Genomic DNA, 26,501 nt, shown 5'->3' on the forward strand with positions numbered 1-26,501 from the left:
TCGTGTCCGACTCTTGCGACCCCATGGACTACGGTCCTGTAGTAGCTTGTAGCCTGCCAGGCTCCTCTGTCCAGGGGATTCTCCAGGCAAGAATATTGGAGTGGGTTGCTGTTTCCTTCTCCAGGGGATCTTCCTGACCCAGGGATTGAACCTGGTCTCCTGCACTGCAGGCAGATTGTTTTACCCACTGAACTATGAGGGAAGCCCCATTTGTGTTATTACCCTTATTTTACATAGAACATGAGGCCCTAAATGGAAGAAATGGCCTCTTTCCTCATCAGTAATATCTATAGTATTTTTAGGCCACGGATATAAAAGTATTCTGAAAAGTACTGTACTAAGAGGTATCTTGAAAAGTATTGTACTAAGAAATTAAGTATTATATAAGTAAATAGTTCCCTGATTTACCACCATTATTTGGTTGGCAGACCTACTGAAACAATAAGAATGCCTTATTTCAGAGCAGTGGGAGAAACTACAACACGTATTTATTTGTTAATAGGCTTATTGCTTTTCAAGTCAAAGAATTTTAGTGATGTGTGCTTTTAATTTTTATAACAGAGTCCAGTTGGCAACTTTGTGGGAAGCAATATAGTATAGTGGAAAGAGCACGGGCTTTCAAGTAAGACCTAGGTTCGAATCCCGGCTCCAACACTCACCAGCTGTGTGACCTTGAGTGAGTGAGTTACTCAATTTCCTCATCTGTAAAATGGGGATGATAATATATACCTATTTCATAGGGTTGTTGTGAGGCTTAAATGACATAATGTATGTAAAATCATCTAAATACAATGCCTGGCATAAAGTAGGCATTTGCTAATTGTTTTTTTATTGTTACTTGTTCAGAATCAAATTATTTTACGTAATTTTCCTAATGTAAATATAATAATTCTCTTTAGAAAAAAGAATAGATTGTTTCTAATATTTAAAACAAGAATTAAAGATGTGCTTTTCCGTATCTTTCTTGCTTAAGGTTTCTCTATTAGAATACCGGAAGAGACAACGTGAAGCTAGGAAGAGCGGCTCTAAGACGGAGCACTTTGCGCTGGTTAGTGTATCACCTCACACAAGTGGCAACTTGAGCAGCAGCACTGGTGATGGGTGTGCCCACAGGAGTGAAAATGGGGAGCAGGTAGAAAGCGCTGCTAGCCTACCTTTACCAACACCAGCTACAGTTTATCATGCTACTTCGGAAGAAACCAGCAATAACAGTACTGTTAAGGAAGTGTCTGCCAGTGAAAAGAATGAACCAGAAGTTCAATGGTAAGCTGCCTGTTTGAAAAAAAAAACAAAACACAGACCTAATTGGTAACGTTAGAATTACAAACAGTATACCTTCTTATGAAAGTAGTCTTTGTTATTTTATCTCCCAGTCAGTATCTTGGCTCATTTTGAATGGACCTATACCTGTAAAGATTTCAACTATGCTATTCTGCAAAACAACAGATTTTTGTTAATCAGTTACTTCCTGTTTGTTGTTGTTCTCCTAAGGCTAAGCAGATAGCGGTTTGTAATATTAATTTTGACAGATCCTTTTTGCTGATAGATAAGGTTTTAACCAAGATATTTGCCTGTGTTGTTAAAGGTCCATTGTATCTACTCCTTGATAATTTTCACGTTTTTCAAACAAATACTCCTTTCCAAAGCATCTCACAATTTGTTTACCACCCTTATCATTACCTTGAAACAACAATCATGTTTAGTGTTTCTTCAAAAGCAATAGAAGCAGCTGGCTAATGAGGGTCTTGGCAAAGGGCAGGAGGCCACATGCATTTTACATTTTGGTCCTCTTACCTCTGAGCTTCCTGCTAGCCTTATAATCCAGACACAAGGTAAATCTGTAAGGGGTATATTTGGTTCCTTTGGTAATCTGAAGTGATGGTCTGAATGTTACCATGCTACCCTTCAACAACCTCCTCTTCACCAAGAACTTGCTTAAGACAAAGGAATGAGTCTGCTTGGGTTCTTCAAATAAAGGATAAAAATCTGTTTGGGGAGGTGTTGGGGGTACTATTTTCAGAACTTAACATCGAAGTATTTTCCTTAAAGAGCCAAAGCCTTTATACCTGGGAGGATATGTTGACCATCAAGTGGCAAAAAATGATCTACCCAGCAATAACTTTTAAACTGATGATATGACTTGATTTTAAAGGACGGCCTCAACTTCAGTGGAGCAAGTGAGAGAGAGGAGTTATCAGAGAGCTCTGCTTCTCAGTGATCACCGAAAAGATAAAGACAGTGGTAAGTGAGCTTGTTCCTTTGCCAAAGAGTGGAGTCAGCTGACCGCCCCGCGCCCGTCCTCTGCTCCTAATGTTCTCCGGCTCTGCTTCTGCTTCGTCTCTAGGGGCAGAGTCACCATGTGTCCCCTGTTCACCGAATCATGTTCCGTCTTCTCCTTCATCTCATTCAAATCACATTCCCCAGTTGCAACCCAAGGGCCCAGTCCCTTCTTTCAGTGAACTTACGGAAGGTCAGTAAGCAGATGACCTGTCATGGTGGTGGTTTTAAATACCTTTTAAAAGCATAAAGGAGAGAGCCTTTCTAGACATTGGTTTGAATTAATAGAATGTACATTGAAGTATTAGTAAAAGGAAATATTTATCATGTAATTTTACATTTTCTGTGATTCCTTATGCTTTACAGATCCTGATCCTGAAAATCTAGAACCCACAACTACAAATGAATGCCCATCCCCAGATACTTCCCAAAGTACTTGTAAAAGTCCTTCAAAAATGAGCAAGGTAATAACAACATTGACCTTTGAACATGGCCATTCTGAAAAGTGGATGGTAAAGCGCACCTGGAGATTTTTCTGCTGTACCCAAGTATCAATTTGTGATTTCTGGACATTTGTCCTATTAAAGTTCCAACGTGGTAAACTTACGTTTGCTTCATCAGTTTCACCCCTTCCTTATGCTAGTGTCTAGGAAATTTAGAGTCTGTTCATGAAATATTTGACCAATTAATTCTCTAAAAACAAAAGGTCAGATGACATTCATGTGAAAGAAATGCTACCTCCGTCCTGGATCATGAATACATGATAACCTAATAGGGCAGTAAACTAATAATGAGGCAGTCTGATTTTTTCTTTCTCCTTAAAGAACATCATTATATATTCACATACTCTCATACTTGGATTATCTGTATTTGAACATTGAAAAGGTATTACGAATGAAAACAGTTGGGGGTGGGGAGCAAGTTTATCAACCCTAAGCAGATTTGTCATTACTTTGAGTATAGACATTTAAATTACAAAATTGAAACTTGCCTCAATTGTTTAAGGTGCTTAGGGGAAAAAATGGAGATTAATGTCCTTAATTTGTGTTCAATGAAAATTTGGGGAATTCACTTGAAGCTTATTAGCAGAATTTGTTGAACTACTTAAAAAACTGGCTTTTTAGTATCTGAAACCTCTGTAGTTGTCTTCAGACCTATCCTTTTCCCTGCCCCTTTTAAAATGAATAATATAAACATTCATATATTAAATATATAAAATGAATGTTATAGTAACAACAAACCTCAATGTATACAGAATGTTTCATAACTTTAGATAATTTGTTTTCTTTACATAGCCTGGTTCACCTGGACCTGTAATTCCTGTTCAGCCACATGGGAAAATACTTACAAAACCAGATTCCCATTGGGAGGGAACAGTTATTGTATCTGAAGCTGAGAATGGTGTCCACCTGAAAACAGAACTCCATCAAAAACAGCTGTCAAGTAACCCCCAAGCACTTTCAAAGAACCATCCTCCACAGCCACTCGTTCGCTGTTCATCTGAGCAGCTTTCACAAAAGCTGCCTTCTGCACCCATGAAGTTGCACTGTCCTCCGTCACCTCACGTAGAAAATCCTCCAAAGTCATCGACGCCTCACACGCCTGTACAGCATGGCTATCTCTCACCAAAGCCGCCTACACAGCAGTTAGGCTCTCCCTATAGGCCTCACCATTCACAGTCACCTCAAGTTGGAACACCTCAGCGAGAGCCTCAAAGAAATTTTTACCCAGCCGCACAGAACCTTCAAGCCAGTACTCAGCAGGCAACTTCTGGAGCATTATTTACACAGACACCCTCAGGACAATCTTCAGCAACATACAGTCAGTTTAATCAGACAAGTCTGAGCAGCACGGCACCACCCCCTCCACCCCCTCCACCCCCTTCTTCTTCGTCTTATTATCAAAACCAGCAGCCCTCTGCAAACTTTCAGAATTATAATCAGCTTAAAGGTAGTCTTTCCCAACAAACTGTGTTTACATCAGGACCAAATCAAGCACTTCCTGGCACCACAAGCCAGCAAACAGTTCCAGGACACCACGTTACTCCAGGGCATTTTTTGCCTTCTCAGAACCCTACTGTTCACCATCAGACTGCTGCTGCTGTGGTCCCACCCCCTCCTCCACCCCCACCTGCTCCAGGACCACACCTCGTACAACAGCCAAGCTCCCATCAGCCACACTCAGTAGCACATGTGGTGGGGCCTGTTCACGCTGTCACCCCTGGATCGCATATTCATTCTCAAACTGCTGGGCACCATTTGCCACCACCGCCTCCCCCTCCTGGTCCTGCCCCTCATCACCACCCCCCGCCCCACCCTTCCACAGGACTCCAAGGTCTACAAGCACAACACCAGCATGTGGTAAACTCAGCCCCTCCACCTCCCCCTCCTCCTCCGCCTTCCAGTGTTCTGGCTTCTGGGCATCACACCACGTCAGCTCAAGCCTTACACCATCCACCTCATCAAGGACCGCCACTTTTTCCTTCAAGTGCTCATCCAGCTGTACCACCGTATCCCTCACAAGCTACACATCACACCACTCTGGGACTGGGACCCCAACACCAGCCTTCTGGAACAGGGCCACATTGTCCATTACCAGTTGCAGGTCCTCATCTCCAGCCCCAAGGACCAAACAGTATTCCAACACCTACCGCTTCAGGGTTCTGTCCTCACCCTGGCTCTGTGGCCCTGCCACATGGGGTCCAAGGACCTCAGCAGGCATCTCCAGTGCCTGGACAGATTCCAATTCACAGAGCACAGGTGCCACCGACATTTCAGAACAATTACCATGGTTCGGGGTGGCATTAAAACGGACTTCAAAAACATTTTTTAAAATGTTCTGTAAGATAAACTGTATATTTCATATGTACCTGTTATGGTACTTTTTAAAGCTTGTACATGAACCTTTGTATAAAAAAAAAAAAAACACCAGTGCTCTTTCATTGTATTTTTCCCATTTTTGCTTTTTAAATTCCTTAAAAAATGTGCTGTTAAGCCAGTGTTAGTATCTTTTATTTTGTAAGTGAACATTCCAGCTGTTTTTCTGGCAGTAGATTTGATGCTACATGATCTTTAAATTTTATTGTTGCAGTTAAAATTCATTTAGTGAATGTTTTCTATATTATTTTATACATATGCATTAACCACACATCTAAGTAATGGCAGTATGAGGATTTTCTTTCTATCAGCAGTTCTGTGAGTGCATCTTAGGTATAAAAAATGCAATACAGATTTTTATAGTTTGCTGTGAACATGGCTCATTTTGTTTTATCGGTTATTTGCGAGCAAAATGTAATTTAATGTATAAATGATTTTTAATGTCTCCTGACTGTAAATACTGCATTTCTTTTGCGTACATAATTGCTTACAGCTTTTCTCATTTGATATATAGCATTGTACATACGACAAGTCTGCAAAACTGTGTGATCCTTGTGAAAGTAGTACAGTCTATGGCTTTTAATTTCTTTATTTTAAATATACTGTCACATTGAAGCACTGGTTGGGCATTTTAATTCATGTTAATAAACCACAATTATGTCAGTTGTACCAAACTGTCCTGAACAACTTCTGAGATTGGGGTCTGTTTGTTTAGGCGCTTGTTTGTTTCTACAAAAGTTACCTTTTCCAGATAGTTTGTAAGGAGCCTTCCATTTTCTTTAGCAACTACTACCTCAGTTGGACTGGACCACAACAAGCGTCAGGAAGCAGGAAAGGCTTGTTCCTGTAATGTTCCTACATGTCATTTCGCAGGAGCAAGAGCCATAGGAAACGACCATGCTACATAAATGCTACAAACATTCAGTTATCTGACATCATACGAAAGGAATCCATTTCATTAAAGCAGCACATGATTCAATTATAAACTACAGCCTTTTGAAAATACAGAGTATCTCACCTAAAAACAGGAATATCTCACTTGGACATGTTAGCACATGACTGAAGTGTCCTGCTGATGAATCAAAACTATGTGAAAACCTTAAATTAACACAATACTGTCTAGCTATAGTATTTAAAAGACTAGTAGGAAATAAAATTTGTTTTGGGTGTACGAAACTAAAGGAAAAGTAGTATTTCTTAGCTAAGCAAAATGAAAACGGCCTCTCAAGTGAACATTTTATTGTTGAAATATATTATTTTGGAATAGTACTTATTATCATCTACCTCTCAGGAGGAGTAAGTATAACCAATAGAAAGGACAGTATTTGTCAACACATCTTTCATCATCCAGTTGCTTAATTTGGCACAGTATATGAAATCTGTGTACGGGACAAAAAAGTAGACAGACTACAAATGACTAAGATTGACAAGTAATATGTTTTACACTTTTAATTTCCATTTCCTTTTAAAAATAGCTACCTTAACATAGCTTTGCTTAGGGCTCAATCCTGATCATCTTAAAATTTTAAAAGAACTTAGGTCAGCTTTGCCCTCTTTGATCAGCAGACAAAATTCTACTTACGGTATTCACTAAAGAAACATCTGAGAAGAAACAGCTTTACATCATCTACCGCCTGACTGATAGTTTTAAACAGAAGACAAAGTCCCATAATGAATTATCAGTATTCACACTTCTTTAAAAGGACTGTTCTGAAGATTTAATCCCTCATAGTTTTATATTTGCCTACTACATAAGTATACAGAAGCCTTTCTGTAAACTCCATTAATCTCTAAAAAAGTAATGGGAGAAAACTGGAATTTAAGAAGTATCTCAATAGAAAAACAGTAGTTTATCCTGGTTAGCTAGCTATAGATGATCCAAGTACAGGAAGAAGCAAGTTAGTAAATCAGTTTTCACCTAGAAAGTTTATGTTTTTCTGAAGCTCCTATATCCACTTTTCCTCTGCCTTGGGGCAGTCCTAATTTCCAGCCAGCCAGCTTGTGAATCTGCTATAATCACATATGTGATCCACTGCTTGTCATTTTCCATGAAGACTTCACACAGACTAGAGAAAGGAAAAGATAGGACATTCAACTAAAATCACTGAGCTGGCTATAGTGTTTTGCATAACCAGTGATTCTCATTGAGCTTATATGCATTCATCATCATCAAGCCACCAAGAATATGCTAAAAACCAAAGTATACCTAATACCCTTGTATATTTCTAGAACAATTGCTTTTACATTTGTAAACTAGTAGGCTATTTTATAAGTGACAGATCCTAACAAAAGTAATAATAACCTAGACTGTTTTCTAACATGGGCCAAAACTGTATTAGACAAACTATTCAAGTGTGCTATAACCCTGATAAAAATTCTTACAGACTTAGGGAAGACATACATGTATTCCGTGGTTCTCGTGAGAATGGTTCCTGTGCACGTCATGGATGGCATCACTGGTCTACAGCCACTATCTTTCACAGAACCTACAAGGTAACCTGCAGCCTCATTAGAAAAATTTAGCATTCATATCACATAAATGAATGCGATCTTCCACCTCACAGCAATACGATCTAATGCTGACTCCGAAGAGAACTGCGTGTCTCATTCCTTCACAGTGAATAGTTTAAAAAAATAAAACTGACAATGCTCAAAATGTAATCAGCATGTTTTTGATGAAATATGAATGGAAAAGGTTCACAGAGATTCTAGGTACTGAATCTATAGTACAGCATGTTTTCTAGACCCTTGTCATACCCCTTACAAACAATGAATGTTTTCCTCATATTAAGCCTTGATGCATGTTCTACATTTCTTTCAACAGGAATGCTGATATTTCCTTTAATTCTGGTTATACTACATTAAAAGGATAGCAAATGTTTGTTTCTATCACTTCAAATACAGGCCAATGACCAAGGCAATGTCTGGGAAAAAAAAACCAAAACACTTTAATTTTTAAGACAACTGCAAGCACCTCAAACAATGGATTATTGTTACAACACTTGTTATCTTTTCACAATCTAGTTATTGCAAAGGCATATGGATAAATGTTAATGGACAAAGTCAAGAAAAACGAGGCACCTTGAGGAATGTAAAATTTAAAAAAAAAAACAACATTCAATCCACTGATTTCTAAAAGAGGCTAAATGTACCTCTATATATTACATTCTAAAATTGTATTGCCTACTATGGTTTGTGTCCTGGATTCTACAATTTTAAGGAAATGCTTAAACAAAATTGTGTGCAACCTGCAAAAGGAAAATCATTTTCTCAACTTCAATGCGTGGAAAGACAATGAAAAAGCTAGTAAAATTTGTTGTAGCCACACACAGAACTGTCTCTGGAATGAATGCTGTCCCTGTTTTCTCTGAGATGTTAGTATTCTTTCTTCCCATTGCACTGCAAGTTGTATATACCATACCTTGGTTCTAGACAGACATGAATAAGCTTTTCCAAAAAATATACGTGTATTTTTTCATCCCACACACTGAACATGTTTCTCATGTCCAATTTAATCTATGTAGAGTTTACCTTACAGTGCCTGGAGGAAGCAACAGCACGTGGTACTGGGCCACCACATTTTTAAAGGGAAATTGCTCTTTTTCCTTAAAAGTACTTTTAATAAAAAATATGCAAAAATACGAATGGGACCACTAAACTATGATGTGTATTTCAGAACGAGAAGCATGTCCTTTCTTTAAAGTGCCATACAGGGAATGACATAACCTAGAGCCAGTTGTTTAAAATCCAATGCAAAAGGACTGTCATGGAATGAAAAGTTTACACAACTCCTTGGAGCAGTTAAAAGTCCATTACATGCAACTTAGGCTACAAAGCACTCAAGACTGGGTAGCTTTTCTGAAATTTGAGTCCCCATCCCATATTTAATGTAAATTAACATTTACAGGGTGCATTTACATACACTATAGTACAGGAATGATGTCCCTTTGCCAGAAGATCAAATTGTACATTTCCTTGCTATTTCTTGGTTCCAACTTGATAATTTCTTAAGATTGTAAATTATATAGTACTCAGCTAAAATATTTCTTCATAAATAGTTACAAAACCTGCCAAAACACAAGGAGGAAAGTATTTTTCGTTCAAAAAAAAATGACATTTGAATGTCACACAACACAAGAAACAATGCTTAGAGACATGTTATTGTTTTCAGAAGAAAAGTGGGTCAGTAAACTACTAAGCTGAAGACAAGACTGCCCTTCCCCAGGATCACAGTGCACAAGAAGCGAAACGTCAAATGACAGTACCTCAAAGCAAAACAAAGGTCTGAGGATGAAGCCAGCTCACTTGTAATCCTGTTAAGAATGAGAGTCCCCCTTTAGGGCCAATGCACTGGACAACATGTGCCAGATCAGAATGGGTGAGTGCAGAATCTGCTAAGAATTCAACCAAGGATGCCGAAGGCATTCGCCTGCTGAAGCTCGTTTTTCTGGAACCATTTCTAGCATCGGGATCAGGAAATCTGTAAACTGTGCAGCATCTTCATGGGGCCAGCCATACTTCTCCACAAGTACATCAAAGAGGCTCCAGGGCTTCAGTTTGGTGATGTGCCGCAGCTCTCCTACAGGGAAGAACAGGCAACGTCAAGAAAGCTTCTCAAGTGCATTTCCCATTGTTGGTCCAGCTGAGTTCTTTACAATAAAGCAGATACTTACCTTTGCAACACTACACAACAAGGGCCAGCTTCCCCACTGAGGAAGCTCGGTGAATGTAAACGGGTTCATTTAAAGGGAAAATTCATCTGTATCAGTTCCAGGTTTCTTTAAATAAGTGGAGCACGCTGAGGACACTCAGAGTGTTTTCATTTGCTAAGATGGATCCAGGTACTCTTCAACTTGGGACTCTTTGCAATTTGCTTATTTGCTTAGAAAAAGCTTTAAGATACATGCTATTTTAAACTCCTTAAAATAGACTTTTTTTCCTGCAGGTTACCATGAAAAGAAAGGGGAATCTTTTTATCTGGAAGAGTGCTAATGAAGAGAACTTTGGGTGATGTATCAATACTTTATCTCTACTGTCCAATATGGTCGCTGCCAGCTCAACACAGCTACTGAGCACTCAGGATGGAGCTGGTGACTAAGGAACAGAAGTTTAATATTTAGTTTATATAGCTACAAGTAGCCACTGGCTACTGTTACTGGACAGCACAACTCTAGAGTCCACCCAAATCAAAATCCCACTGATCTCCACAAATCTGTTCTAAAATCTATCAGACATCAATTTATAAAAAGCCTTAAGTTATTCTTTTCAAAATTTTCTAACTGCAGTATGAAAAGTGCCAGTCATGAACAGCCCTCTTCATGTCAGAGTGACTGACATGCTAGTAAATGGTCTGAGAACTGTAATAGCCTTTTTCATAATAGGAAAAAAAAGTCATTTTAAGTCAAAAGGACAGGATGACTGTCATGAAGAATAACTCATTTTCCCTGTTGGAAATGTTCACAGGAGGTCCCACAGGACCTGCACACCGCGAGGCCACCTCCATGCCCTGGGGCCCAGGCTGCTGACAGGCACCTCACACACGGGCTGGGCCAGTTCCTCTCTCCGGGGATGCCCGCTGTGGCCTGAACAGAGCAGAGGGGCTAGCACACAAATCACGCCCAGAGGGTCAGTCCTGCGCTCACAAAGGTCTTCTCAGGAGGCCTGGTGTGTGACTCAGAGTAGATGCACACCCCTCCTCTTTCTTTAATCATAGATAAGGTAAAAGAATATCCCAAAAGACAGTATCACAATGTAAAATAACAAAAGGAAAAACCACTTGTAATTACCCCACGATGACTTCCTTTTGGCCTAGATGCTTTCAACCTACATTCTTATGAACTGGTCTGTCTACGGGGTTGTCATGATGTGCACACAGTTCTGAACAAAGAAATCACAAGACTATATCTCTGGGAAAGGGAGAGGGTGTAAGTAAGTTCCGGACTTCCACGTGAGGACAGGGCTCATAGCCAAGCATGGAGACCAAGAGGCAGCTGTCTGCCATCTGAGAGGAGCAAGTGTTTCCTCTCCTGGCAACAGACAGTCTCCACGAGAATAAGTGGGAGCAACCAATGAATGTTCACCCCTTTACCCAGAAACTCCTGTTGTAGGAATCCCTAAGGAAATAAACCCTGGCCCCCAAATATGCTCACTGCAAAATTATATTATATACTCACAAAATTCTAAGTGTTCAGTCATCAGAGAATTGTGGCCAAAAACACAGCCAGACCCAGTACATATACTTGGTGAATATTATTTAATATTACTCAGTAACATGGTGGAAACTGTATGGACACATGTTAAGTAGTAACAAAAGTCAAAACTACATTCTAGGGACTTCCCTGGCGGTTCGGTGGTTAAGACTCCACATTCCCAGTGCAGAGGGCATGGGTTCAAACCCTGATCAGGGAACTAAGTTCTGTATGTTGCCTGGCATGGCCAAAAAAACCAAAACTATGTTCTACAAATGATCCCAAAAGTAATTTTCAAAGAGCCATAAAGATGGAAAGCAGGCGCCCCCAGACATCAGCTTTGTTTAAGGTTGTTTCTTCCTCTTTCCGCATCCTCTCTAACGCAGCTCCCCTGATTCTGTAGTGACTGCTGATGTCACCGGGACAACGTTAGCACAAACTACGGAAGCACACACGCAACGTGGCAAAACCCACCCACGGGGGACACTATTCTGTGCCGAGTGGGGTAAGCGCTCTCCAGGTTTGCCAATAAGAGCAACTGCTGAGCACGAGCTGCTCAGAACTGGGAATCTACTCCTGAGGATGCTGTTCTCAGACTAAGCTCCATGAACAGGCATCCAAGTACACACAATCTTCCATGAAAGGAGAGCTGCTTCATCACGAGATGCCTTAAAATCTGCATAGTAACAGGAAAACCACACAAGGCAGGAAAGCTATACTATCAACTGATAAAGATGGTTCCAAAAGAAATCCTAGAATATCTGACACACTTCTGACCAGGTAAACCCATACAGAAAACTGTATGTACAAAGATACTGAATACATAACAATATTGCAATAATAAAACAGTGTGTTGCCTCTAAAATGAACAAATATGTGGATTAGAAGGTAGGTGGGAAAACGCTACAATGCCAAGAAACACAGGTAATGTACTCACCTCACCCTGTCATCATATGTACAACTTATGTTCAACTGCATAAGCAGCAGCAGCACTATCTTATACACAGTTGACAGAAGTTACTTAAAAACAAACCCTAAGCGCCCAAACTCACACAAATTCACACATGCAGTGGCCCTCCTGGTGGCTCAGGGGTAAAGAATCCACCTGCAATTCAGGAGACCCAGGAGACATGGGTTCAATCCCAGGGTCAGGAAGATCCCCTGGAGAAGGATATGGCAACCCACTCCAGGATTCTTGTCTGGAAAATCCCACAGACAGAGGAGGATGATGGGCTGCAGCCCACAGGATCACAAAGTCGAACACGACTGAGCACACACATTCCTAGAACTGCCAAGAAAAGGCTCCTTTGATAAGGGAGGGCCTCAAGTCCACTCATCAGCTCCAGTCTGACCCATAACACTCAAGAAACACAGCCACCCCCATTCCCATCACGTATAATACAAAACAAAAATAAAACTATCAGATAATAAAACATTTTTAAAATATTTTTTTACTATCTGTCCTACTGTACAAATAGCTTTTACACCTTGGCAATTTTTCCCCCTAGGAAAATATATCAAGATATGTTTTGTTGAAACAAATTGTGCCAATACCAAAACACTTGACTGTGACAGTCTTTACTTCTTAAACCGTTTCCAACCCTTTCTTGCTTAAAGAATGCCGAGTAACACGTACCTGTCCCTCGGCATCGAGCTCTCAGACACATGCAGGCCACCTGGGTGCCAGCAAGGCAGCGCTGCCTCTCAGGCTTCCTGACCTGCTCTGTGGGCAGAGCCTCCCGACACGTACACACGAGGAGACTGCCGGCAGCAGGCCTGAGGAGGGGTCCTCCCTCGGAGTAAAGGTTCGGGTCGGCCACTCCACATGCCAGCCCCTGGCTATGAGCTCTTGCTAAGGAAAAATATTAAGCACTTCTGTTCCTCTTCTCTGGAGTATTATTTTAGGTGACTTATGAAGGAAAATATATTATTTTGCCTATGAGGTTATAACATTCCAGAATTAAACACACAAGCATGTGAGGTTTTACACCACACACAGGGGACTATAAAACAAAATCCTGGTACTGTATTACTGGTAACTAAAAAAGAAACCATGATATAAAATAAATTAGGACAAATTTCAGTAGCATACACAGAGAAAGGAAACCTATCAGTAGATACAGGTACTAAGGAAGACAAAAAACTTAAAAATTCTGAATAATTTCCTACAAAGTACATGTAAGAAAAAAAAAAAAAAAACAAAGTACATGTAAGTAAATATTTGAGGTCAAATTCTAAATGAACCCTACCTCCCACACAAATAAAAATTAACTCAAATGGATCCTAGACCTAAGCAGAAGAGCTAGAGCCATATGTTTTTAGAAGAAAACAGAAAAATAAAATTTTCATGACCTTGAAGTAGATAAGGGTTTCTTAGATATTAGATTAAAATATCAAAAGCACAAGTAACAAAATTAAGAAACAGAAAACTGATACTCAAGTATCACATGCACATTCAGGAGAAATGAAAAATTATATCTACACAAAAACTTGTACATTAATGTTCACAGCAGCATTATTAATAGCCAAAAGGTGGGAACAACCCAAATGTCCATCAACTGGTGAACAGGAAAATCCGATGTGGTCTGCTGCTGCTGAAGTCACTTCAGTCGTGTTCGACTCTGTGCGACCCCATAGACGGCAGCCCACCAGGCTCCCCCGTCCCTGGGATTCTCCAGGCAAGAACACTGGAGTGGGTTGCCATTCCCTTCTCCAATGCATGAAAGTGAAAAGTGAAAGTGAAGTCGCTCAGTCGTGTCCGGACTCTTAGCGACCCCATGGACTGCAGCCACCAGGCTCCTCCGTCCATGGGATTTTCCAGGCAAGAGTACTGGAGTGGGATGCCATTGCCTTCTCTGCCGATGTGGTCTAGTTACACCAAAAAAAGGATGGAGCACTGATTAATGTTACCCATGGATGGACTTGGAAAGCATGAGAGTAAATGAAAGGAGCCATTACAAATATCAACATACTTTATGATTCCAACTATATGAAAAAATCCAGAATAGGCAAATTCATAGACAGAAAGGAGACCAGGACTGCCAGCGGCTGATGGTGGGGGGAGGGAGGGGGAGTGCTAACAGGCCCAGGGTTTCTTTTTGCGGTAATGAAAACGTTCTAAAATTAGACAACAGTAACATTTGCGTAACTGTGTGAATATACTAAAAATTACTGAAATGCACACTTTGAAAGGGTGAATTGTATGGTATGTAGATTACATCTCAATAAAACTGATACTGAAAAACTGGCACAAAGCTTACCAAAAAATTAAAAAAGAATTCCAAGGCTGTTTAAGGATGCGGTAAAAACAACTCACTACTGAAGAGCTCAGAATAAATGACAGGAATCAATGGGATGAGCTATGACAGAATTTACCTGAACATGCTGTAGCAACTTCATTGCCATTTTTTTTTTAAACCACATGCTCAAATTGAAGTAGTTAAACAGTGACTGAAACCTAGTCTCGGCCGTGTCTGGCTATCTTCCTCGCGCCCTTGCTATGTGCTGCATCATACAGATGACCTCTGACATCCTCACACCAACTCCTGCCGCAACTCTCGCAGCGGGGCTCTGTCACACAGCCTCCCTGCGGGGACCTGTGGGATGACAGGCATCACCAGGACTGGCCCAGCGCAGGGACCGTTCCCACCCTGCTTCCAGCTCACAAAGGCCACCTACAGCAAAGACTAGGACTCCAGTGAAGACTTCAAATGCACCCACCGTAGACAGAACCCCACTTCCTCTGGCAGCCCCAGCCCCTGCTCACATGGAGCTCAGGTCCTGAGAGAGTTTATCACAGAGAGGAAAAACCAGACTTCTTATAACACAGAATTAATGCTCCCGATAAAATCAGAGTTAAAGCAGTTTATGTTTCAAAGGCTTTAAGACTCACAAGTATGAAGACACTTTATTCTGGTTATTTGCAGAATCAAGTGCCCACTGAGCTCAGCCGAGCCGACACGCGCCTGCAGGCCCATCTCAGCATCTGGCACCCGCAGGACAGAGCAGGGCCTCGACTGATGCCTCGTCCTTCCTCCCCAGTGTTGCCAGGCCGGGCGGCCCTCAAGTTTACAAACCACTGTAAGCCTACCTGGGCTACCTCCTGTCTTCACTGCGTATGCCTCATGGAAATGCTATGATCAATAAGGTTTTAAACTTGAAATCAAGCAGATCACATGGGGCAGCGCCCAGCCAGTGCAGGCCAAACAGCATACAGGAGCTTTTCTCTTCACAGAAATAAGAGAATGTGATGATTTTTAGGTAATTCTGGAGGTAAGTTAAAAATCAACCTAAAAACTTTCATCTGAACATTAAAAATCAAGAATAGTACCTCTACTAAAACCCAGCTCCTGAGAATTTCCTAGCAGTCCAGTGGTTGGTACCCTACACTCTCACTGCCGGGGCCCAGCCTCTACCCCTGGTCATGGAACTAAGATCCCACACGCGGAGAGATGCAGCCAGAGGAAAAAACAAAAAAAGACTGAAAACCCAGCTCCTGAGTTTCACCCTCTCCTGCACTTTTCTCCTCCTCCTACTGGACATCACTTACCCTGAGGTTGCCTGCAAATGTAGTCCTTTGACTACACATGAGTTTCTTGCATGCTCTGAAATTTCCCACTGTACCTACGAGGTCTCTGGTCTGACACGTACTATCAGTCACATATATTACAACACACTCAACATCCTCATCTAGAATCAAGCAGCTTTTTCTTTTTAAAGATAACCATCTCCTCTGATATTTCCATCCTCAATACAGCAACTTTTACTAAAATGATGGCGCCACCTGTTTGGCAGAACAACGAGGTGTGCTCCTGACTGGACTGTTTTTCTCGCCACCACTTTCCTAGGTTCGTGTCTTAGTCCATTTGCTGCTTACAGCAACAAACTGACTTCTCACCGTCCTCGAGGCAGGCGCCAGTGTGGGCGGGTGAGGGCCCTCTTCCAGGGCAGAGACTGTGTCCTCTGGTGGCGGAGGGGCCAGCGAGCTCTCCAGGTATCTCCATAAGGTGCTACACCACTCATAACTTGATGCGTCTTCTAACAGCCCTGCTCCTAACACTGTCACCTTTAGGGGTCAGGCACAGGTTTGGAGGAACCCATACTGACACCCAGACCAATGCAAGCCAGCAGGGGGACAAGATCCACAGAGGCGCTCACTTCTGCTGGGCCACACCTTGACACACAAACCAAGATGGCTTTTCTTATATATCTTTGAGGCTAGTCCCACACTCAAAGACCGGAAGATTAAATCCTAATATGGTGAGAACAGTAATAACATTTCTGGCCAAAAAAATGCACCTCAATTTCAAAATGCCTGACCAAGAAACAATTCAAACTATTAGCAGTTATTTTATCCTGAATTTTAAGCAAGATGATGCCACTTAGCTGCAACAGTTTTAGCCGTAAGGCACACAGCCCACTCCTCCTCCCCAGCGTCGTGTGGGGGTGAGATGTGCTTCCCGCCCAGGAGGACGGGGAGGACAGAGAGCGGGAGGCCGCTGCTCAGCCCTCTCGAGCCCCCTGCTTTCCAAAGAGGCGTAAGCAAAGGAATGGCAGTTTTCAATTTCACCTTTCTCTACCAGTTCTGGCACAAAGGTACTTGAGAAGAAATTTTAAATGGATCCATTTAAGATCCCATTATTTCTAGAACATATATACACTCCCCTTACTGGTGGAGGCATGCCAGCACACATTTTAACTACAGCCAAGGGACACGGTGAAATCAACTTCATGACAGACTCTCACTCATCATCATACTATTCCCATGAGTTCTGTGAAAGCCCCAAATCCCTCATGAGTTTCAGAGTTACTACAAATCAATAATAATCAGGAAAGAATGTAAGTCCCCATTGCCATTCATTATAGGGGATTTCCTACCTAATCATTCAAAGGAAGGAGAAAAGACTCTAGTTGCCAGAGTAACACAAGTCAGCTCCGGGTCAGTCTACCTCTACCGAGGACGCCAGATGCCCTTCAACTCTGCAGGCCACCTTCAAACATGCTCTTCAAACAAGAGCCCAGCCACACAATCTCCACAACACACACACACATGACAATGTAACGATGGAGCGGCAAGGTCCACACGAGCACTTTATACTCCCCTCTGGGTGCGGGCAGTGCTCCCACTGTCCGAGGAGTAAGGGCACTACGGGAAGGCCGGTGTGAAAGCCAGGACCCTGGACAGAGCGCTCTGAGCCGGACTCAACCACGGGGCACATCAGGACCCCAGGGTCACTTACCAACACCTGTTGAAGGAGCCCCACAGGTGTGGTGAGGAGAGGGCTTCAGGCCCACCACTGGCTCTGTTGGGACTTGGCAGCTTTCACCCGCCTGTGCCTGGAGCTCAGATCAGAGGCAAAGCCCCAGAGGAGCAAGGGTCTCCAAGCAGGGTCTCCATGAGCAAACCTGTACACAGGCTGTGGGCAGAGGCACCTTCAAATCATTTGCCTCACTTCATTTTCTCACCACTCAAGGCCCCGCCCTTTGTCCCTCTTCAGCTTCTTCCCCACCACGCACAGTGCTGGTCCCTTGTCGCTACAGAGCCAAGCGCAGCAGCAGCACAACGAAAGGAAAAGCCCCTGTGCACCTTGCTGGCTGCTGGTCGTCAGCACAGCTGATGCCTGGGGCAGGGATGAGAGCCCTCCAGGGCCTTCCCCTGCCCCCTCTGGGGCGCCCGCAGGCCCACACTGCACAGCACATCAGGCTGCTGCTCTGGCCGCCCTCCCCTCACACCCACACCTGACGTGGGGGAAGGCTGTGGCTGGGGCAGGTCATCTCCCAGCCAAGTCCCCATGGGGCTCAGGCCATCTACAGGCTCTGAAAATGTTCCAAAATGTGGAAGGAGTCTACCTTGATTAAAATAAACACAATTCCCCAAGTCATGCCATCCCAGGCCAAAATAATCCAGAGCTTTCCTTTGCTTCAACTATGTTCAAATAACATTTTCTGGAAATCTCCTAGGAAACTGTCCACTCTCAGCAATACTGCTGTCCAGAAATTCACAATGTACACAGTGTCTTCCTGTTTATAATAATAAAGGCATCAGCTCTCAGCATACCCCGGGTTGCAGACACCCTCTCACACCTCCTTGGAGGGAGGGCACACCCCCAGAAGGGACCCCCAGTGGCCTGGGGGACAATGCGACACGCCATGCCCAGTCCGCTGCTGCGCTCCAGCCCCAGCTCTGCCACTGAATGTGCTGCCCTGAGTACAACCTGAGACCAAGTGAAAGTCTGTGTGTAGCGAGGGGACCTTTGTACCTGCTGGAGTGACCCAGACTCAAAGACAAGATTCTCAGAACCAAACTAATACATGTCTGAAGAACATTTTCCCCAATTTTTTCTCCTGTGATGAGATTTAAAAAAAGAAAAAATACTGCATCCAGTTAACATACTTCACACGTTACCCACTAGGTGGGCGCAATAAAGTTGAGAGTCTGGTCAATGCACTCAGAGTAAGTGGAGTAGGAAAACATCATCTTTGGCATGGTTAGCAACCAGGCCTCATGCAAAAACAGGGAAACGAAATTCAAAAGATAAGACAGGATTGGTTAGCTGGAAATCACCAAAGTGAATCATAAAGCATCACTACTATACAAGAATGCCTTATCTCACAGGAAAATAAGCCAAATTTGGAGAATCAATTTGACTTCAGCAGTACTTGCAAAAATTTCTAGAAACTCCATGTCCTGCCCACATCAACTTTAAAAAGTTCTTTTTTAAAGCAAATTGCACTCCACCCCTGCAAAGAAAAAAAAAAATCTATGCTGAAAAAACATGAATTAAGAGGGCTATCCATGCTCACATGAAAGACAATGGCACTGGGGAAAGGTTCTATAAAAATAAATTCCCTGGGGCTTTTGGGTGTTTTTAAAAATTGATCATTAACTAGGGACTATCCAGGGCAAAGAGCTGTGTTCTAGGCCATGCCAAGGGGTGATAAACAAGTATAATATTAAAATAAATCACCTACAGTACAGTGTGAGGTAAGGCCCAGGGAGAACAGGATCTGATGTCTAAGAATGTGAGGTACACAGGATGTCGCAGGCCCATTCCCCTACAGAACCAGCTCAGACCCATGAATTAGGATGCAGACGGACTGCCATTCAGTCCACTCTCTAGGGCTCTGCTCCACTGCAAAAGCACTCTGGCTCCAGGAACAACATGGAAAATGGAAAGGCAAGTATAGCTGGTTTCTAAAAATCGTTTAAACTCTTTTTATAAATACTTGAATACATGGGCTGGTGCTTAGCGTAAAGGAGAGGTGTGGAGAAGATCAAAGGAGTTTCGGAAGACTGTTCTCTCTCAAATTCTTATCCCACAAATATCGGATGATTATTTCTTGAGAGGTTTCTTCAGCAGAATCCCGCAGCTGTAAAAGTCCAGATCTGTATCCACTGCCCAATGTGAATGCACAATGTCTCCTTAGGGAGAGGATCATGCTGAAAATTAGTGTTACGTAAATACCGTTACCTTTTCTGGTGAAAAACTCCTTGGAATATTTCCCCAACATAGCGTATTTTCGAGGGACTTTCCCCAGCAGTTCAATGATCAATGCTATGTGATCTGCATTGGGAAACATTGCCAGCAAAACAGAAACACACGACAGTTTAATCAGTACACTGCATGCAGACACCGCTATCGCCCGCGCAGACAGAAACAGAGCGCCGCCCGCACAGAGCACAGGCTCTGTCTGAAGGCCCCTCGGAGGAGATGCACAGGGGGCCGCAGCCTGGGGCCAAATGCGGTCTCCTTCTCAACTTTGAGATCAGCACAAGAATTCTGCTGGGTTGCTTTGGGAATTTAAGAGAAATGCCTTTGTCACCATTAATGCTACCATCAGCAGCTGCTATTCCGTTTCTGTCTGCATCGTGGCGCTTTTCAAAAAGAAGAGGTACTACCTCTGCGATTGAAGAATTCCCGAGAATATTTTCCAGATAGAGCAAAGTGCCTTGGGATACTGCCTAGCAGCTCTATGATGTGGGCTATGTGGTCTATGGAGGAGAGAAAAAAAAGGATACGGGAATGGGAGGGGCAGAGGGAAGGATGGGATAAAAGAAGAGGGGGGGGAAATCGAAATTAGTAAAAAATCAGAAATAGATTCAAATCAACAATGTCTGCAGCACATCCATGCAGAGGCTTCTGGGATGGCAGGCCTCAGGACTGGAGTGTTAACAGCCAGTTAATCAGCTGACCTGAGGCCAGCTCACCCCAGGTCACCCCAGCATTGCAAGCAAGTAAGCATGGAGATGGGCAGGTTTGCAGATGGAATTCAAGCCAGAATTCCGTCGTTTTAAATTCAGCCCCCGACAGGACAGAGAAATGGGCAGCAGATCAGTGGACATAAGGACCACGGAAAGGCCTCGGGTTTGTCCGGCCTGTCCTCTCCCAGCCTGCGAGGGGGCGGGCTGAGGCCACAAGCTCCCCGCAGGGTCACCTGTGCCGGGAGGCTCTGCCCAGTCACTGTGACTGAGGGGGCTTCAAGCTCTAAGGGAAAGCATCTGAATCTGGTGTTTGAAAACCAAACACAGTTCTATTTTTGTGCAAAAACACAATGTTCTCCAGAAGGCCCGGACTCTCTGTAGACCCATACTGAGGTATTCAGCAGGCAACAATACTTACCTTCATCTCTGGAATAGTCTTCCCCAGAATGTGGTTCAAACAAATAATCTCCCGTTGCCAGCTCAAATGCCTAGGATACAACAGATGACATGCTAAGCGCTTCAGAGACTGGGTCCAAGCCAGCAATATTTTCTGGTACAAGAGACCTACATTTTATGAGGATCTGAATCAAACCAGAGTCTTCCTTTAAAGGCTCAACATCAGGCTATTTTTCTTCTTCCCAAAAGTTCAAAGAAGCTTCAGAAACATTCTTATATATTTCCGAAGAAGCAGCTGTGTGCGGGCCTAGCCGGAACACTCCAGGCACCAGGGCTGTCTGACCCAGAGCTTGCCCGCAACCTGCAGGCTGGCCTGGGCCTGGACCGAGGATGTTGCCACCCTCCTGAAGGAAGATCTTTGTGCCTTGGTAACTGGGGGCTCCTTTCAACAACTCTCACCACTTCATTCATTTCTGATTCAACCAAAGGAAATTTCTAGAACCAAAGAAACCCCTCTTGCTGTCACCCTGGGCCAGGAGGTGCTAGATCATTGTATAGGCCGATTGTGGATGGCAAGGAGAGCTTCCTGGTTACAGGATCAGCCCCCAAGGGTACAGGTTAGGGTGCTGGTGAGGTGACAGGAGAGGTATTTATTTCCATTTCTGCCACTGAGTCTATATCTTTTATTTATAAAATTGTCTAAGGACCATGAGTTTAATTTGCTAACAGTAAATAAAGATGACAACTGCTACTGCTCTATTGATCAAATATCATGTTTTCTAAAAAAATATGCTTTAAATAACAATTTAAACAAATTAAAAGAATTCTTTTTAAAAAGAACAAGCCAAACCCCACTTCTGATCTCCCCCATACTTACTTCTCTTGTATATTAGAGTGCGCTGTTGTGGAGGCCCTCAGGGGCCCGTCCCTGCTTCACCGATGCCCAGGGATCAGTGGCTGCTGCACTGCCCACTCCCTCTCCAGACCCGGCCGAACTGGCCCACCCTCTCCCCTTCGTTGATGATCGCCAACGTGCAACGAGGGCACCCACGAGGGAAGGCTCATCTGCCTGGAGTGGGGTCCCGCACAAACCAAGGCAAGTGCACTTAGCCCAGGACCACATCTCTTCCTCTTGCATTATTATTTTTTTTTAAAGAAAGGAGGGAAGTAGGATGACAAGCCTCTTGCCAGCTACCCTGCAGTGAGCACTAGTTCATGAACTCAGGATCCCTGCCCTGAACCAGACCTGGGTCTGAGCTGAACCCAGATGTGCCAGGTCTTGGTATGGAGCAAGGGGGCAGGCACCCAGAAAACAATAAGGACACTCCTGGCAATCCCAGATCAGGGTGAAAAACCTCATGCCTGGCCACAGGTCCAAGGGCAACAGGTGGATCACACACTAAATGTCCAGAAGCGTCTTTCTCGCCGGGGACACAAGCCAAGAGAAAAGGGTAAAAGCCCAATGCAGTCAGAAGACTCCGGCAGTTGAGGGATGGATCCATGGAAAGCATCAACTGCTCTTTACCATCCTTGGTTTCGCCTCATTCCTCTAATTGATTTCTAAAACCATTCCAATCTGGTTGTATGCATTTCTGTCAGCCTAACACTAAGCTACATCAGCTCAGCATTTTGTAAAGATGGCCATTTTGATTAGCATCCATGTATTTCCAAGGAAATACAACTTGAAGAAGCCTGTCAATGAAATGGTAAGGAAGAGGCAAGATGAAGGCTCCCCAACAAGTTATCAGGTCCTGATTCTCTGAATCATGACTAGACTTTCTTTTTTTCTGCATGTTGTCGTTCTCTTTTATTATGTATCAAATTGTCTCCAATGTAAGTTACAACCTGATTAAACTCAATACTTCTTTCTAAAATCAATTTAAAGACACACACAAAAAATCTCTTTGTATACAATATTTTTTGTCCAGAGTCTAGTAAATATAGTATCTTTCATTGCAGGATTTATGCTTAAAAGATTTTAACAAATAGGACATTGACAACAGGATAAACGTGCACCATAATGAAACATTAGCCTCTGTACTTTGCCACAGGTTTCAACTCTCTGAGTTACTCTCAATATAACCTTTATTGTTACTGTCCATGTTTAATACTGGAGAACTCTGGGTTCTTCCCTCGGTACTTGGCCCAGTACCCTCAGATGGCTTTCCCCTGGAAGAGCATTTGCCTTTAGGCTCTGGGGAGACCAGGTACCCCTTTCCTGAAATGCTATCGCATAGCAAAGCACTCCATTCTGAATACATAAGGTCACGAATTCCTTCCATGATGTGAACACTCCTGAGCAGTTTGGTGAAACGTGTCAAGACTGGCACGTTTTCTTGTCTTTATGGCACTGACTGGGGGTCACCATGGAGCCCTATTCAAGGATTCTGACACACAAATGCAGAACCACCAATGTCAGGATCCACACCAAATTTTTAGATCATGCACACTTACATCTGAAGGAGTGCTAAAGCTCAAGAAAAGAACAAGAGAGTCAGCCACTGACATATCCCAGCTATCCCACCTCACCCTGTCCAGCTGCAAGAGCACTCTGCCCTGCCAGTGGCAAACGCACTAGCCAGTGAACACGGGCACCAGCCACCACTCTTCCCTCCACTGGAGTCTCTAAGACGTAATGCCATTGACAACAAAGAACCCTGGGTTTTACCACTAAGAGCAATCCAGAGCTTTATTACAGCTTGGTGTCACGAATTTAATACACTGCTATGTATTTAAACTTTAACAGAAGGGGGGTGGGTGACGACTGCCTCACTTTCACCAGTTTCTCTACGGAGAACAAGACTGGACCTCTCAGTCATGACCTCCAGGGACGAATGGGATGGGAATGAAGGCTTGCCCCACTCCCAGAAAATCACCCCTAATTATAAGGAACTGTATAAGCAGCTCTAGAAGCACTGAGGGACTTCACTTCTTGGGAAGGAAGGAGGCAGAAGGGGACGGAGAGAGTGCTTTGTCTTAGGAGTTTGAGCGTGACACTGACGCCCGGGTTCCCAGTGATTACAGGGGCTGGAAGGACAGGGGCCGGTGTGGAGGCGTACACTCATCTCACGGAGAGCAAGACAGATAATCTGGTAAAAACTGTACTGGAAGCTCCAGCATTATGCTACTGCATCTGTGATCTTGTCCTATTTTTCCTGGTTATATCACCAAAATTTAACACCCAAAATTAGAAGTACAAGATTTCAGAGTTGAAAGAGTTTTCAGAGTGTAATTCAGGACAACCCACATATGGCCCCTTCTGTGTAGCTGAAGACAAGTAAGGCCTGACCTCACATGTCCGGAAACAGAACACTGCTCCCCCGCAGTTCCAACTGGTGGAAGTGCCCTCCCTCTCCTGACCTGGCCTCTGCCTCCCACTGCCTCCCAGCCCTTCCACCCCATCCTGCCCCTGGACTCCTGCAGAGGGAGCCTGATTTCTTCCTTACATTCAAAGGAGCCATGACACACACACCAGCTCTTCTAACCATTTGTCTCCATACCCAGCACAGCAAGGACTCAGTTTTTTATACTTATTGAGAAATGTAATTTTAAAATTATTCTCTGGCATTACCCATCAGAGAACAGAAAGGCATACTTTCTGTTCTAGACCTCTTTGGCCATACTGGTTGCAAATTTGAAAGACAGAGTTTCTTTTTTCATAGTTTTAGCATCAAAGGACACACACACAAGGAGCGCTGCAGTAACCTTTAAATCACAGACAGTTGTATTTATTCTGCACTCTTTTTTTCTTTTTTTTTTAGTGAGAAGACAAGTACCAAGGTTTACACACATGCTCTCTCACTTTAAACAGAAAAGAAGAATTTGGGGGGGAGGGCGGGGGAGACGATACAAGAAAATCATGAAACACCACCTGAGGCAACAGATACATCCATGTTTCCAACAAAAGACCACCAAGCTCAGCTCACTAAGAGAAATTGGCCAGGAAACAGGACCAAGAAAGAAACTGAAACTGGCTTATAGACAAGGGACTATTCATGCTCATTGGTTCACAGGTAAGGAGAGAGTGAGAAGAGACACTGGCAGAACTTGGGAGAGTTTAGACACAACCAGACTTTTGATGCACACAAGTGGCAGCAAAAAGGCTCTGCTATCTCTCTATGTATCTATATACACAGGAAAATCTGAGGAAAACCATCTCCAAGCTGCCTGTGGGACCAGACTCACTCAAACAGCATACGCAGCTGCTGGTACCTCCGACGAGGCTAGACGGCCTAGAGCCGTAAGCCAGAACGGTTTCTAGACTGTACTTAACAGGAGAGAGCGTAAACAGTGGTATGTGGGGAGAGCCTCTCCTCTCCAGTAACACGTCTGTCAGACCTCCTCAAACCTTCCCCTAAATCACAGCTATTTCATCTTCCTCCCCAGCCTGAGTGAGGGAAACACAGGCTGTGTACAGCCCACAAGACTTCAAGAGCCAAGAGGAACTACGTGAAGTCCATCACCATGGCGGAGGTCTGTAGCTGGGGGCTATAGAGGGCCTTGCGAGGTTGTCTCTCACAAGCCCAAATCAAAACATACACCAGGACACGCCTGAGAATGATCCTGCCAACTCTAAACCTTGCCCGCCCACCCCTCCTTGGACAACCTCCTGTCAGAAGGCTTAGGCCATGGGCACTCGTAAGACTGGCCTACTGTGGGGACTAAAGGGATGAGCCTTTACATGGAGGAAAAGGGCACAGGCCGCTCTTACCATACATGCCGTACTCCAAATGTCAGCAGGCGTACTGTAACCTGCTCCTATTAAAACCTCTATGGATCTATACTGACGCGTCTGGATGTCTTCTGTGAAGTGTTTATGCTGGAAGGGAACAGACTACATTACTGTGGAGGAACACAGACATTAAAAAAGAGAAAAAGCATCGTCTAATACATGATCACAACCAAAGAAAGAAAAAACACTTTACTTACCACCCAACAAGCATTTCCAAGGTCTGCAATTTTAACTCTAATCTTATCGGCATTCCGGGGGTCCAGGGGATTCACCAGCAGGTCGGCTGCCCGGGTTTTCGCTGGCATGAGTAAACAGCAGGACAGTTAGCGCCTGGGTTAAGTGGTTTGCATGTGTGTACACAATGCTTGCAGGGCACACTCCTTTTCTAGAAAAGTAGTGGCATGATCATTTAGGCCTGGAATCCTGTAAGTTGACCTCAACAAATTTAAGTTCTCAAATTCTCCATCTCAGGGAAATACTTCATAAGAGGGCAAGCTGCCCAGAGACCCCATGCACACTGACTTGCCCATTCTCCTTTCTCCCCCTCCTTCACCTCTGGGTCAGGCCACTCAGTTCCTGTAACTTTTAGCTGCTCCTCATTAGATCACGTCAGTTCCCTACTGGTTTCCGTCTAGCTCGGAAGTGTGATATTACTAAACTCGAGGGTAGAGAGAAGATTCCCCTGCAGGATGGAGAGGTGTATGTGTGCGTGCATGCATGTGGGGCGGAGAGGCGGGGTGTGTGTGTGTGTAAGAGTTGGACCATAAAGAAGGCTGAGGGCCAAAGAATTGATGCTTTTGAACTGTGGTGCTGGAAAACACTCTTGAGAG

The 26,501-nt window shown here is 43.6% G+C and overlaps 2 protein-coding genes across 34 annotated transcripts in view; one reads left to right on the forward strand and one right to left on the reverse strand.

Annotated features, from left to right (window-relative positions):
* Window positions 1–5,840, forward strand: part of KMT2E (lysine methyltransferase 2E (inactive)) — a 91,168-nt gene extending 85,328 nt beyond the window's left edge. For 8 of the 9 annotated variants that reach the window (NM_001082451.3, XM_059885693.1, XM_005205364.5 and 5 more), the window contains 5 exons: window positions 974–1,263; window positions 2,153–2,241; window positions 2,345–2,470; window positions 2,644–2,741; window positions 3,573–5,840. In NM_001082451.3, coding sequence (NP_001075920.2) covers window positions 974–1,263; window positions 2,153–2,241; window positions 2,345–2,470; window positions 2,644–2,741; window positions 3,573–5,084 — 2,115 coding nt within the window. In that variant the 3' untranslated portion in view covers window positions 5,085–5,840. The remainder of the gene's footprint in view (window positions 1–973; window positions 1,264–2,152; window positions 2,242–2,344; window positions 2,471–2,643; window positions 2,742–3,572) is intronic. The other variant, XM_005205366.5, reaches the window with a different exon arrangement.
* Window positions 5,841–6,377: 537 nt separating this feature from the next.
* SRPK2 (SRSF protein kinase 2) overlaps window positions 6,378–26,501 on the reverse strand; it is a 247,474-nt gene continuing 227,350 nt past the window's right edge. For 16 of the 25 annotated variants that reach the window (XM_024991039.2, XM_059885841.1, XM_059885847.1 and 13 more), the window contains 6 exons: window positions 25,869–25,969; window positions 25,651–25,758; window positions 20,962–21,031; window positions 20,241–20,333; window positions 19,813–19,905; window positions 6,378–9,732 (listed from right to left, as the gene is read on the reverse strand). In XM_024991039.2, coding sequence (XP_024846807.1) covers window positions 9,548–9,732; window positions 19,813–19,905; window positions 20,241–20,333; window positions 20,962–21,031; window positions 25,651–25,758; window positions 25,869–25,969 — 650 coding nt within the window. In that variant the 3' untranslated portion in view covers window positions 6,378–9,547. The remainder of the gene's footprint in view (window positions 9,733–19,812; window positions 19,906–20,240; window positions 20,334–20,961; window positions 21,032–25,650; window positions 25,759–25,868; window positions 25,970–26,501) is intronic. The other 9 variants (XM_024991037.2, XM_059885846.1, XM_024991042.2 and 6 more) reach the window with 6 other exon arrangements.

This window comes from Bos taurus, chromosome 4 (assembly GCF_002263795.3).
Source record: "Bos taurus isolate L1 Dominette 01449 registration number 42190680 breed Hereford chromosome 4, ARS-UCD2.0, whole genome shotgun sequence".
NCBI lineage: Eukaryota > Metazoa > Chordata > Mammalia > Artiodactyla > Bovidae > Bos > Bos taurus.